Source organism: Entelurus aequoreus, linkage group LG21, assembly GCF_033978785.1.
Source record: "Entelurus aequoreus isolate RoL-2023_Sb linkage group LG21, RoL_Eaeq_v1.1, whole genome shotgun sequence".
Lineage (NCBI taxonomy): Eukaryota > Metazoa > Chordata > Actinopteri > Syngnathiformes > Syngnathidae > Entelurus > Entelurus aequoreus.
Genome location: NC_084751.1, coordinates 36,895,800 through 36,908,299, shown reverse-complemented (window position 1 = coordinate 36,908,299; position 12,500 = coordinate 36,895,800). Strand labels below are relative to the sequence as shown.

Below are 12,500 nucleotides of genomic sequence, written 5' to 3'. Positions count from 1 at the left end.
TCATCAAAACGTGAGGGAAAGTGAGGAAAGATACTAAGTCTCACCAGTACCGGTAAATGGATTCCTTTGATATCCTTCAGTGAATAAAAGTACAGTGTAGATATATACATGTTTACGCTTATGGCTTTAGAAAGAGAAATCGAATAACCATTAAATGGATATTGTCATCTCAGAAATGCGTTTTGAGGCTCTACCAAGTGTGAACAGATGTCAAGTCTAGTCTCATGTTCTCTGGCAGAGACGGCGCAAACAGATTTTGATATGCAACTAAAGAATGCAGTCTTGTGAGTTTGCAGGTTGACACCATTTTAATTATGTTTTTTAAATGTGCTAGCAGAAAGCAGCCATTAATACAGTCCTACAATCCAAGTAAGCACATTATAAAAGTATTGCTAAACATACTGTTCCCTTTAATAGAAAACATTTGTTTGTATTTGCACTTGAATTCTTAGGCTGAAAAGTCTTGCCACTCATGTTGCCTTTGACGCCTGTATGTTGATTGCATTTAGTGTACACCATCTTTTATTTGTTTCAGCCAGGGATTTTCTCAACATTTGAGCCTCAATCAATTTTAAGTTTAAGAATGAAAATGAAAAATCATAATATACAATATAATACATATTTCCGCTTCTGCATGTTTTGTATGTACAGAATGACAACATCCTTGTAGATATTTCTCTGCTCACAAATGCCAGGCCCCCACTAGTATTTTTATATAGTTCAATGCTATAAAGAAATAGGGCAATTAAAACAAGGCTTGGAGATGCAATACATCGAATATGCTCCTTTTACAGCAGTAAAAATGAGAGATTTTCCGATGAGGGTTTGAGATTGGCCAATACCACTATCTATACCGATCACATCTATTAACTGTACATTTTTACATTCATTTATGCTGAGTCCTATTGACAGTTTAATAATATCGACACAATATTCAAACTAGTTCCTTATTATCTTTTATTACATACAATTGTTAGATAAAAACAGAAAAATGTACACACAAGCTAAAAAAACAACAACTAAAAACTGCTATGTACTACTCTTTTAAATATTTTGGTTTTGACCTCAAAGTCCTTCTGTGTCGAGGGATTATTCTCATAATGTGTCAACATAAAAATAAACCAACAACTAATTATTTTGAATAAATTAATATATATTGATCCAATCACTCTTGTGCTGATACTAAACTTGGTATCAACACCACCAATTTATTTATCGATCCGCCCTCTTACATGTTGTGTACTGACTACAACTATGCTGACACAACAACAGTGGTTATACTATCCTCTCTCCAGACTTTAGACTTTTAATAATACTACTTATCAATCTACATACCACTCCCGACTGCAGCTCGCTGCCTGAACGAACAGCTAAACCTATGTGACCTTAACTATTGGGCCTGACTGGGAGATTACATTTGCCTACTGAGTTCATTCAATTAAATTCAATTAAATTTAAAATAATTTTCTTAATACCTGCTTACTTTTTGCACTGCACTTCAATCAGCACTTCTTAAAGTTAACTAATTTATTTCTTGCTTCAAAGTAGCTTTTGCGGCTAATTTAGATTTAGCATGTCTGCTCCTGGCTTGCGCTCGGTGTGTAACATGTTTAGCCTCGTCCTCCAGTGATAATGGGGATGGCGTGGCGAAGTTGGTAGAGTGGCCGTGCCAGCAATTGGAGGGTTGCTGGTTACTGGGGTTCAATCCCCACCTTCTACCATCCTAGTCACGTCCGTTGTGTCCTTGGGCAAGACACTTCACCCTTGCTCCTGATGGGTGCTGGTTAGCGCCTTGCATGGTAGCTCCCGCCATCAGTGTGTGAATGGGTGAATGTGGAAATACTGTCAAAGCGCTTTGAGTACCTTGAAGTTAGAAAAGCGCTATACAAGTATAACCCATTTATTTATTATTTATAATGCTACATGATAATGGTACCCAATAATGATACTTAGGATACTAAGAAATGCAGTTAATGTGCCGCAGTGGAGGTGATCATTATTAACTTTACTTAGCAATTATTTGTTGGTGTTGTTTTTAGCGGCGAGCTTATATATTAGCATGCATGATCCTGGTTTGCTCTCGGTGTGTAACATGTTTAGCCTCATCCTTCAGTGATAATAATAATTAATATACTAAGAAATGCACTTAATTTGATGTAATGGAGTTCATTATTACAGTTCTTTTCCATTTGCTTACACAGAATTTTACTAACTGTGTGTCTTTTTTCAAAAGATATACACACTTTTCCAAACACCACATTCTATTTTCTTAATTCCTAGATTATTTGCAAAATGACACACTTAGGTCAAAACATATGCCCATTCATCAAAATAAAGCAAACATTTGTAAAAATGCAGTTTTATTGTCATCTCACTCACACATACTTCAAATGATAAGACACTATTGGAGTGGATTACCCACAACAGTGATACATACAAAACACATTTGTAAAAAACCCTATTTTACTCTAAGAAATCACATGTTTGGGGCATTTTGTCAACCTTTTTAGCATATGTGATGAATGATTACTGTAACTTGACAAAATATGTTGGCAAATCCACAGCAATCGTCATTGTTTACTTTGAAGTGGGCCTATACGTAAGAACCTAAAGAGAAAGTAAAAATATCCTGTAATCTTTTCCAGAACTGCTCAACAATGATGCTGCAAACTGCAAATATTTATTTTTTACCCCAGTCAGGTAAAGTGACACATCACAGTGGTCAACAATGACATGCAGTACAAATTAAAATCTGAGACAAATAAAAAGGTTAGAAAAAAAATCCGGGGATAAAGATGTGTGTATCACAATCCTAGTGTGTGTGTAAAGTGTGAAAATGTGTGTATCACAATTGTTATCTGTGTGCAAGATGTGAATATGTGTGTATCACATTCCTTATATGTGTGCAAGATTGAAGGTGTGTGTAAAGCATTGTGTGTAATATTTCGCAAAAACTGTGAAGCAGAGTCTCTGTGTTTACTGTGTGTAGGCTTTGTCAAAATTTAGAGTGTAAGCAATTGGAAAAAGCTATTACCTGAATGAAACGCAACACACTTTGCATTGATATACACAATTTGCTGTTAGCTTGTCAGCCTGGGAATTGAAAATAAATACAGTGTCGGTCAGAGGGAATCTGCATTTGTGATTAGCATTGAAAGGCATTAATCAGCAATGACGATCGCATACTTTTTCATGAAAATCGGCCGATATTTATTGGTGACCTATCGATCAGCACATCCCTGATAACAATGCGTACTTTTGATTGACATGGTAGAGGGGTATTATTCAGTGTTAAAAGTTTCCCCCTCAAGCCAAGAGGTGCGCTAACAAATAATGTCAGTGAATATTCTCATTCATTCATGTCATTGTATTCTCAGGGAATTGAATTGATCGCAACTAGACTGTTCAGGTTATCTGAAAATACTTTTTTCCTCTCATCTAAGCAGGCTTCATTGGTACATGCTCTCAAAGACTAGATAGGACAGTTGTTTTCGACGCCCTAAGAGCAACATGTAATTATGGTTTAAGTGTAAGAACAAAGTAGTGGAAGATAAATATACTTACACCATTAGACTGAATGTCAACGTTAACATGATTGCATGTGTAAAAGTAGAATTGCTTGTTTCTCAGCTGACCAATACATAGCAAATACTGTACACTTTGTATTTACATGCTGATCATTAAATTTGTGTTATTTGCTGCAGAATGTCACTTTCTGTACGGGCCTGTAATTTTCAGAGTTTTTTAAACGTGAGAAAAGATGCAAGTTACTTGAAAGTAGATGTAAATAAACAGTTGAAAAAAAATATGCACTCACAATAGCCAACGAGTGTTAATCTGATCTTTAATCAAGCCAAAATAGTTTAACTAAGGTACATACATGTGTATTAAAAAGTTGGTTGCATCCAAATTTTATAGAATAATTTAGATTTTTTGTTGTGCATGTAAACTTAGTGAATGTTTCCACTGATAGGACCTCAAGGCCTGCAGTCAGGTCTTTGCGTTTCAGGCTACCATAAATGTTTTGAGACTCTGGAAGGACGCTGGGAGTAAATGGAGAAATGCAGGCAAGCATCAGCATAACATGCAAGCTCCACGTACAAAGGCCTGAACAGATAACAAGTTACATAATCCTAATTAAATCAACCTACGCAATTTAGCACAACATATTCACTACCTCAACCCCTGTAGATGTAAAGGTGGTGTAATAGCCACAGGCATGGTGTACATAACTGAGTATCATTGATTTTTCTCTAAATCTTGAGCTCAGCCTATTTCCAAGAAGTTGTTTATCATATAGTAAAGTGATTTATTTTTACCCTCTGACACCACTTCCCTGAAGCGTCGGGGCCTGGCAGATGTATCAATCATCTGTCCCGCTCCCTCGCAGATCTTGTTTTCATACTTCTCAGCACTCTGCCTGCCCAGACTAGTGTTATTGTTCCGCTTTGAAATGTTGGGCTTGGCGAAATGATTGCTGCTGCTTTCACAGAAATGTAAAAAGAAGATGCTGTTGGTATTTTAATTTACTTGGTCACCAACATTTTTCATATTTTTCCCCCAAGAAACAGTTCTTGGAAAATGCTACATATGTTTAGTTAAGAGTTGTATTTTAGAGCATGTATTGATTGTCGAGTCAGCACAGATTTTCTTGTCCAAGGAGATTTTTGTTCATGCTGTGATACATTGATACAATTTGTGTTCTTTGTCAGAAATGTACAGTTCTTGTCATGAGATCCTATCATGGGGTTGAATGTCTTCTTAATTTTTTATTGATTTTATCTCCAGGATAGAATGATCATACAATGGACATGCTAATTATTTAAAAAAATAATATTTTTGTGCGCAACGTTGCATTTAGAGAGTTATGAATTTTCTCAAATGGTCAATTGTACAAACTGTCTCAATTATATTCATAAATAACCTAAAATCATATAATTAGTGCTGTCAAGTGTTTTATACAATTGATCGCTGCCAAGATTTTTGAATTTGGATTAATCGCCACAGGTTATTATTTGCTTGCCTAAATCAAATTAACTTAAAGAGGACCTATTTGCAAACCATTTTTTACCTATTGGGATTTGGGATCTGCAAAAGTCCAGAAAATCTGAAATCAAACCATAGAAGCATGGCGAAGATATTTATAAAACAATCTTGTCGTCTTTCGTACTTCCTTCAAACGAGCCTTTTGGAATTAGCCCCATCGGTGACTTTTTCCCCCAGTTGTCATTAATCAATCGCAATGAACGCAATGATTTGACACCCTTACATTTTAATAAGTGATGCTTTTAACTTGACAAAACTAAGCCCCACCAACTTCTTGTGACTGCCTGCAGCTGGTAGTTTTATTCGGCAGCATAAAAATAGTTTGTTTGACAATACTCATTGGATCGATTGGTACTCACAACAATGGTAATCTACAAAGAGGTCGGTAAAAATATAAAAAGAAGGATTTACAAATAGTGGGGAAGGCCATTTAGGGGCATTTCAAACCAATGTGTCATGTCTGGAAGAAGAACTATAGTGTCACCCTCAGATAAAAGAAAATAGTTAGGATGTTCAGTACCCTCCAAGGCTCAGACTGCCATGGAATGTAAGCCGTAATCTTCACAGTGAAGTTAGCCATGGACTGAGAAGGCGCTTCACAAGCCTGATACCTACTGGACATTAGTTTTGTGGTCAGAAGAGACAAAAAACTGAAACCTGAACACAATTGGGTATTTCGACAGGCCAGTGATCCCAAGCAAACATCTCGACTGGTTTTGGAGCGGATAATGCAGGTTACAATTAGCCTACTGGAATAGCCCTCATAAAGCCCTGACTTCAGCTGTATGGATAGAACATGTGTGTATTTTGCTCTAAAGACGGGTCCGTGCCTGGAAACCAAACAATTAAAATGAACTCTACCAATTGTATGGTTATTTTCAATCTGTCCTTATAATTTTGACCCTGTGTAAATAAGACACAATTTAAGGATATATATTACAATATATTATTTGGCATATAAATGATCCATCCTTCCATCCATCCATCTTCAACCGCTTATCCGGAATCGGGTCGCGGGGACAACAGCTCCAGCAGAGACCCCTAGACTACCCTCTCCAGAGCAACATTTGCTACTTCCTCCTGGGGAATCCCGAAGCGTTCCCAGGCCAGAGAGGAGATGTAATCCCCCCATCTAGTCCTTGGCCTGCCGCGGGGCCTCCTCCCAGTGGGACGTGCAACAAGGACCTCCCTAGGGAGACGCTCGTGAGGCATCCGCACGAGATGCCCGAACCACCTAAGCTGGCTCCTTTCCAAGCGAAGGAGCAGCGGCTCTACTCCGAGTCTCTCTCGGGTGACTGCACTTCTCACCCTATCTCTAAGGGAGATGCCAGCCACCCTTCTGAGGAAACTCATTTCGGCCGCTTGTATCCGCGATCTTATTCTTTCGGTCATGACCCACACTTCATGACCATAGGTGAGAGTAGGAATGTAGATAGCTCGGTAGACCGAGAGCTTTGCCTTCTGGCTCAGCTCTCGTTTCGTCACAACAGTGCGGCAGAGAGACTGCAATACTGCCCCAACTGCTCCGATTCTCCGGCTGATTTCCTTCTCCATCTTTCCCTCACTCGTGAACAAGACCCCGAGATTCTTAAACTCCTCCACCCGGGACAGAGTCTTGTCCCCTACCCGGACTGTACAAACCATCGGTTTCCTGCTGAGAACCATGGCCTCAGATTTGGAGATAAATGATAATAGAACTATTTCAAAACGGGTTACAAAGCCTCCTAATTTGTCTGCTGATGTATGTGGTGATATATTGCGTCATTTCCAGTTGTATTTTTTTCTCAGAACTAGTATAAATCCACTTGCTAATTGACTGTTAATATCTGGTTACTTTCTGTTGTAACACGGTCAAGAGTATTTAGCACGTATTCTTCTGTTGTTGGTATACTTTACATTAGTATCGGTCCATTACCAAGTAGTTACAGTAGTTACATGGGCAGTATTGGTCATAGCAATGCTGATACTGATAGTTAACATTTTCAAGATCATTGAATGATTCAAGCAGCTGGGATAGGCTGAAGCCCCTCCGCGACCCCGAGAGGGACAAGTGGTTGAAACTAGATGGATTGATGAATGATTACAAATTTAATCACAATTCTAATCAGGCAAAAACACGACAGCGGTGTAAGAATATTAATTGAATATTCAAAATATGTCCTTCATTATTTTTTTTACATACAATATTTTGAGCAAAATTAAGTCAATAGGGCAAAATAACTAAACATAAGTAAAAACTACTATTGGCTAATGGACTAATATTACTGTTTAAATCATTTGATCTTTGCACTTAAAGTCCTTCTGTGCCCAGGGACTTGTTTTCCGAGTTTGTAAAAATCACTGTAGTATTGACTGCATACTGGTACTGTATCGTTACTATCGATATTTTTCTATCGGTCTGCCCACCCCTGTTTACTGTACATTCAATTTAAGAGCTCTAACTTAGTGGTTAGCATGGCCGATTGTATTCTGCAACGGTGTGTAGTCTATTCCTTATAGTCTTAATGATGCTGGTAAGAAACAGTTTGTATGCTCCCAAAGAGACAAAAATTGGTGACTCGCACTGTGGAGGCATGTTAGCCACAAGCTCACTAGCGAGGACGCTATTGTGCGTTGTGAAAACAGTCGTTTTCTTGTCCCTGTCAAATTTGCGGGACCCAGCTAGAACGTGTCAACATGCATTATCACGATATGATGATAGTATTAAAAGCTCTATAGTCGGCCACAATTATGTCAGTGTAAATTGTCTATATTGCGCAACCCTACTTACAAGCTGTATGCAAAGTGTATATATATATATACATATATATATATATATATATATATATATATATATATATATATATATATATATATATTATGTCAGTGTTAAAAACATGATGTTCAGTATCTTAGTATGTTTATGTCTCAAGGAACAACCATGTTTTAAATACAAGGTCTGCATGACAGTCAATAACATAGATATATAGAATAGAAACATAGAAATGTGACCCATTGTGTGTCCTCACTAAGTAGGACATCTAACAAACGCTAAGTGTCATCCAGTTTACACAATGGCTAATGTGCTGCAGCCTTGTAAATGATCGACTAGCTTCCCTGCAAACGAATGGTGGCCACAGTAATATTCTCAGGTGAGTATTTGGTGGCTAGTTCCACAAGTCAGTGTGCATTAGGGCTGCAGGCTGCAGCTATCGATTATTTTAGCAATGGAGTAATCTATCGAATAATTTGTTCCGACCTATAGCTTTAATGTGTATTTAAGGGAAATACTTAAAATAAAGATTTTTCTGCTTACCATAACCTTCTATTTATTTTCTTTTGTCTTCTATTAATCTTCTTTGACCTTATTTAGTCTTGTTTGACCTTTCTATTTACCTTATTTTACCTTCTATTTATCTTATTTGACCTTCTATTTACCTTCTTTACCCCTTATTTTACCACATTTTTCGGACCATAAGGCATACCGGATTATAAGTGCACTGTCGATGAACGGGTCTATTGGGGTGTATTTTCATACATAAGGCACACCGAATTATAAGGCGCATTAAAGGTGTCATATTATTATTTAAAACACTTTCCTTGTGGTCTGCACGTAAGGATGGTTCTTTGGTCAACAATCAACATACTGTAAATTATGTTTTACAGACTAATTTCAAGCTTGGTGTTTGGTGTAAGTCAGGGGTCGGCAACCTTTACCACTCAAAGAGCCATTTTGGCAAGTTTCACAAATTAAAGAAAATGATGGGAGCCACAAAAAAAAAATGTATTTAAAATGAAAAACACCGCATATAAAGCTTTAATTGCTTTTGTGCTATGTTAACCAGGGGTCTCAGACACAACGCACCGGCACGCACTTTGATATGGAAAATTGATGTCAGTGCGGCCCGCGAGATTTGAATCAATGGCGCTTGATAGCGCCATACTTGCCAACACTCTCATTATTCCCGGGAGACGCCCGAATATCAGGGAGTGATGGCACTGCTTATGGTGCCCTCTACAGCCTGCCCAAACAGTGTACCTGCTCAGCCACATGTAGAATGCAGCTTCAGCTTACTTACGTAAGTGACAGCAAGGCGTACTAGGTCAGCAGCCACACAGCTTACACTGACGGTAGCCGTACCGCATAAAACAACTTTAACACGGTTACGTTACAAATATGCGCCACACTTTGAACCCACACCAAAAAAGAATGACAAACACATTTCTGGAGAACATCTGCACTGTAACACAACATAAACACAACACAATAAATACCCAGAATCCCATGCAGCACTAACTCTTCCGCTCAACCGACGCACGAAGGGGGGGGGGGGGGGGGGGGGGGTGGTGTGTGTGGGGGGTTGTTGTGGTTGGTAGCGGGGGTGTATAATCTAGACCGGAAGAGTTAGGGCTGCATGGGATTCTGGGTATTTATTGTGTTGTGTTTATGTTGTGTTACAGCGGGATGTCCTCCAGAAATGTGTTTTTCTTTCTTTTTTGGTGTGGGTTTCACAGTGTGGCGCATATTTGTAACGTAACAGTGTTAAAGTTGTTTTATACGGTACGGCTACCGTCAGTGTAAGCTGTGTGGCTGATGACTAAGTATGCTTTGCTGTCTCCTACGTGTGCAAGTAAAAGCTACATACAACATGTGGCCGGGCTGGCACGCTGTTTGTAAATGCTATAGAGGACAATTACTGCAGTGCAATCAGGGCACGCCCTTAATTTAGTAATTAGAGTGAAAATAGGATTATATTTACCCTGGAGTTATCTAGGAGAGGCACTGAGATCCATAAATCTCCTGGTAATATCAGGGGGATCGGCAAGTATGCAGCTGAGCCGCATCAGAGTGGTCAAAGAGCCGCATGCGGCTCCGGAGCCGCGGGTTGCCGACCCCTGGTGTAAGTGATTGTTTTATTGGGCGGTCCAATTTCCCTGGCTCCAATTTGACAGCGTCTTCTCTCCGTCATCTTTTGTTGTAGTTTTTGCACTTCCATAGCGAGTCTACTGACTGATTAAGTTCGAACTATATGCTACTTTGTATTCGAAATGGCAACAGCGTAGAAGAAATGTCCGACAACAAGAGGATAGTTTTTTCCAACCCGTGACATTTGAGGAAGTATAAAGGAAGGCAAGATTGTTTTATAAATAGCTCCGCAATGTCTCCACAGATTTATTTTAAAATGTTCGGTAATTATGCATACCTCAAATACGCAACAGCACGTACCATTAGGGCGAAACAAAACGCAAGATAATATGTCTCCTAATAGTTGCCATTTTGGGGTCCTTATACACTCACCATAATATTAATACACATATGTTGAAGCACAGTATGTCTAACTATGGTAGCTGTAATGATCCGGCTTCTATCAAGTGCTGCGGCTTTGTAGCTTAGCAAAGTCGTACTAAAAGATTTTGACAGATTTCTTAGCGCCGTGTGAAATGTTCTATATTCTCAATGACACATACAAGTCTTGGTCTTGCTTGCTAGCGTCATTTTTTTTTCCACAGACATAGACTTCTCTTATTGTCAAGCTGCAGTCCACAGGTATCTCACGGTCATACTTATCATTACACCATGTACCACATAAAAATGGTTCGGGTCAGTAAGCACAATCAAAACTATTACATATATTACACGCACCGGGTTATAGCGCGCACTGTTGATTTTTGATAACAATTTAAGGATTTTTAGTGCGGCTATAGTCCGAAAAAGTTTTACCTTCTTATATCTTTTTTGGCCGTCTTTTACCTATACCTTTTACCTTTTATCTCCCTTATTTTACTTTTGTTTACCATCTATTTATCTTATTTGACCTTTCACCTTTTTATTTACCTTCTAATTACCTTTTATTTACCTTATTTTACCTTCTTGTATCTACTAATTACCTTTTTTTCCACCTCACTTTACATTTTATTTATCTTATTTGACCTTCCATTTCCTTCTGTTTGCCTTCTACCTTTTTTGCCTCTTTTTTGTTATATTTAACTTGTTTTACCTTATTGTGCCTTTCTTTACCTTCTATTTACCTTATTTTACCATTTATTTATCTTGTACTACTATCCTCTACCTTCTAATTACCTTATTGTATCTTCTATTTACCGTCTTTTACTTTTTATTCATCTTCTTATACCTTCTCTTTACTTTCATTTATCTTTTTTCCATCTTGTTTAACCCTATGTTACCTTCTATTTAGCTTATTGTACCATCTTTCACCTTCTATTTAAATTGTTTTTTCCTTCTTTTATGAGGTACAGATTTTATCAATTTGTATTAGATTAACTCATTAAATTGAGCTACTGTGTCTAACAATTACCCTTGGGGATCAATAAATTTGGTCTCAGTCTAAGTCTAAATCTAATTGATTTAATTGTTGTCCACCTAGTGTGCATGATGTAATTTTGTGTCAAGAAACCTTAGTCAAGACTCATCTGTCTTTCTTTGCTGTTGAGCACATGAAGCCTGTAGAACAGGATCTAATAAAATGTTTCCAAGTGGGCACAGCAAAGAGCTGCTCCCATAAAAGGTGTGACAGTGATTTGGCAGCTTTCAGTGAACAGTCGTCAACAGACTTCCAGGAAGATGGATATGTTTGCACTGTGGCTTCACAACAGCTTACTACAAAGTTCACCTGAAAAAGTAGTTCAGCTTCCCACAAAAGTCATAGTGTTAGTTGACCATAGCAGATCTCCAGGTATCAGTGATTACTTGAATACTTTTCAATCTTTTCTTGTCTTTTTGTGCTTTCCTAGACGTACACTCCAAGTATCCACATCTCACTGGCTGTGTGTCCACAAACATGGAGAATTTCTACTGCAGATGGGATGTTGGCACCGTACAGAACTTCTCAAAACCAGAAGATGTGCGCCTCTTCTATACGAACAAAACGTAAGGGGGAAAACTGTGTCATAACATAAATTCACTGTGCACAAACAAGAGGTTAGAGGGGGTGGTGGGGGGGGGGGGGGTGGGGGGGGGCACAACTACGGCCTGCGGGGAGTCCCAAGTTAAAAAAACAAAAACAAAAAAAAACATTTAAAAAAATTACTTTTTTTTTTTTTAATCTGTCCTTTCTAATCCATTTTCTACCGCTTATTACTCTCTGTGTCTCCTAGCCGCTCAGGCAAATCATATTGTCTAAAAATTCATTTTTCCATCGATTTCGTGACATAATCGCGCTCAGAATATATATATATATATATATATATATATATATATATATATATATATATATATATATATATATATATATATATATATATACATTACCGTTCAAAAGTTTGGGGTCACCCAAACAATTTTGTTGTGGAATAGCCTTCATTTCTAAGAACAAGAATAGACTGTCGAGTTTTAGATGAAAGTTCTCTTTTTCTGGCCATTTTGAGCGTTTAATTGACCCCACAAATGTGATGCTCCAGAAACTCAATCTGCTCAAAGAAAGGTCAGTTTTGTAGCTTCTGTAACGAGCTAAACT

General features: G+C 38.1%; 1 protein-coding gene across 3 annotated transcripts in view; it reads left to right on the top strand.

Annotated features, from left to right (window-relative positions):
- ghrb (growth hormone receptor b) overlaps positions 1-12,500 on the top strand; it is a 51,382-nt gene that overhangs the window by 23,053 nt on the left and 15,829 nt on the right. For all 3 annotated transcript variants that reach the window (XM_062031608.1, XM_062031605.1, XM_062031607.1), the window contains exon 3: positions 11,779-11,914. In XM_062031608.1, the coding sequence (XP_061887592.1) occupies positions 11,779-11,914 (136 nt within the window). The remainder of the gene's footprint in view (positions 1-11,778; positions 11,915-12,500) is intronic.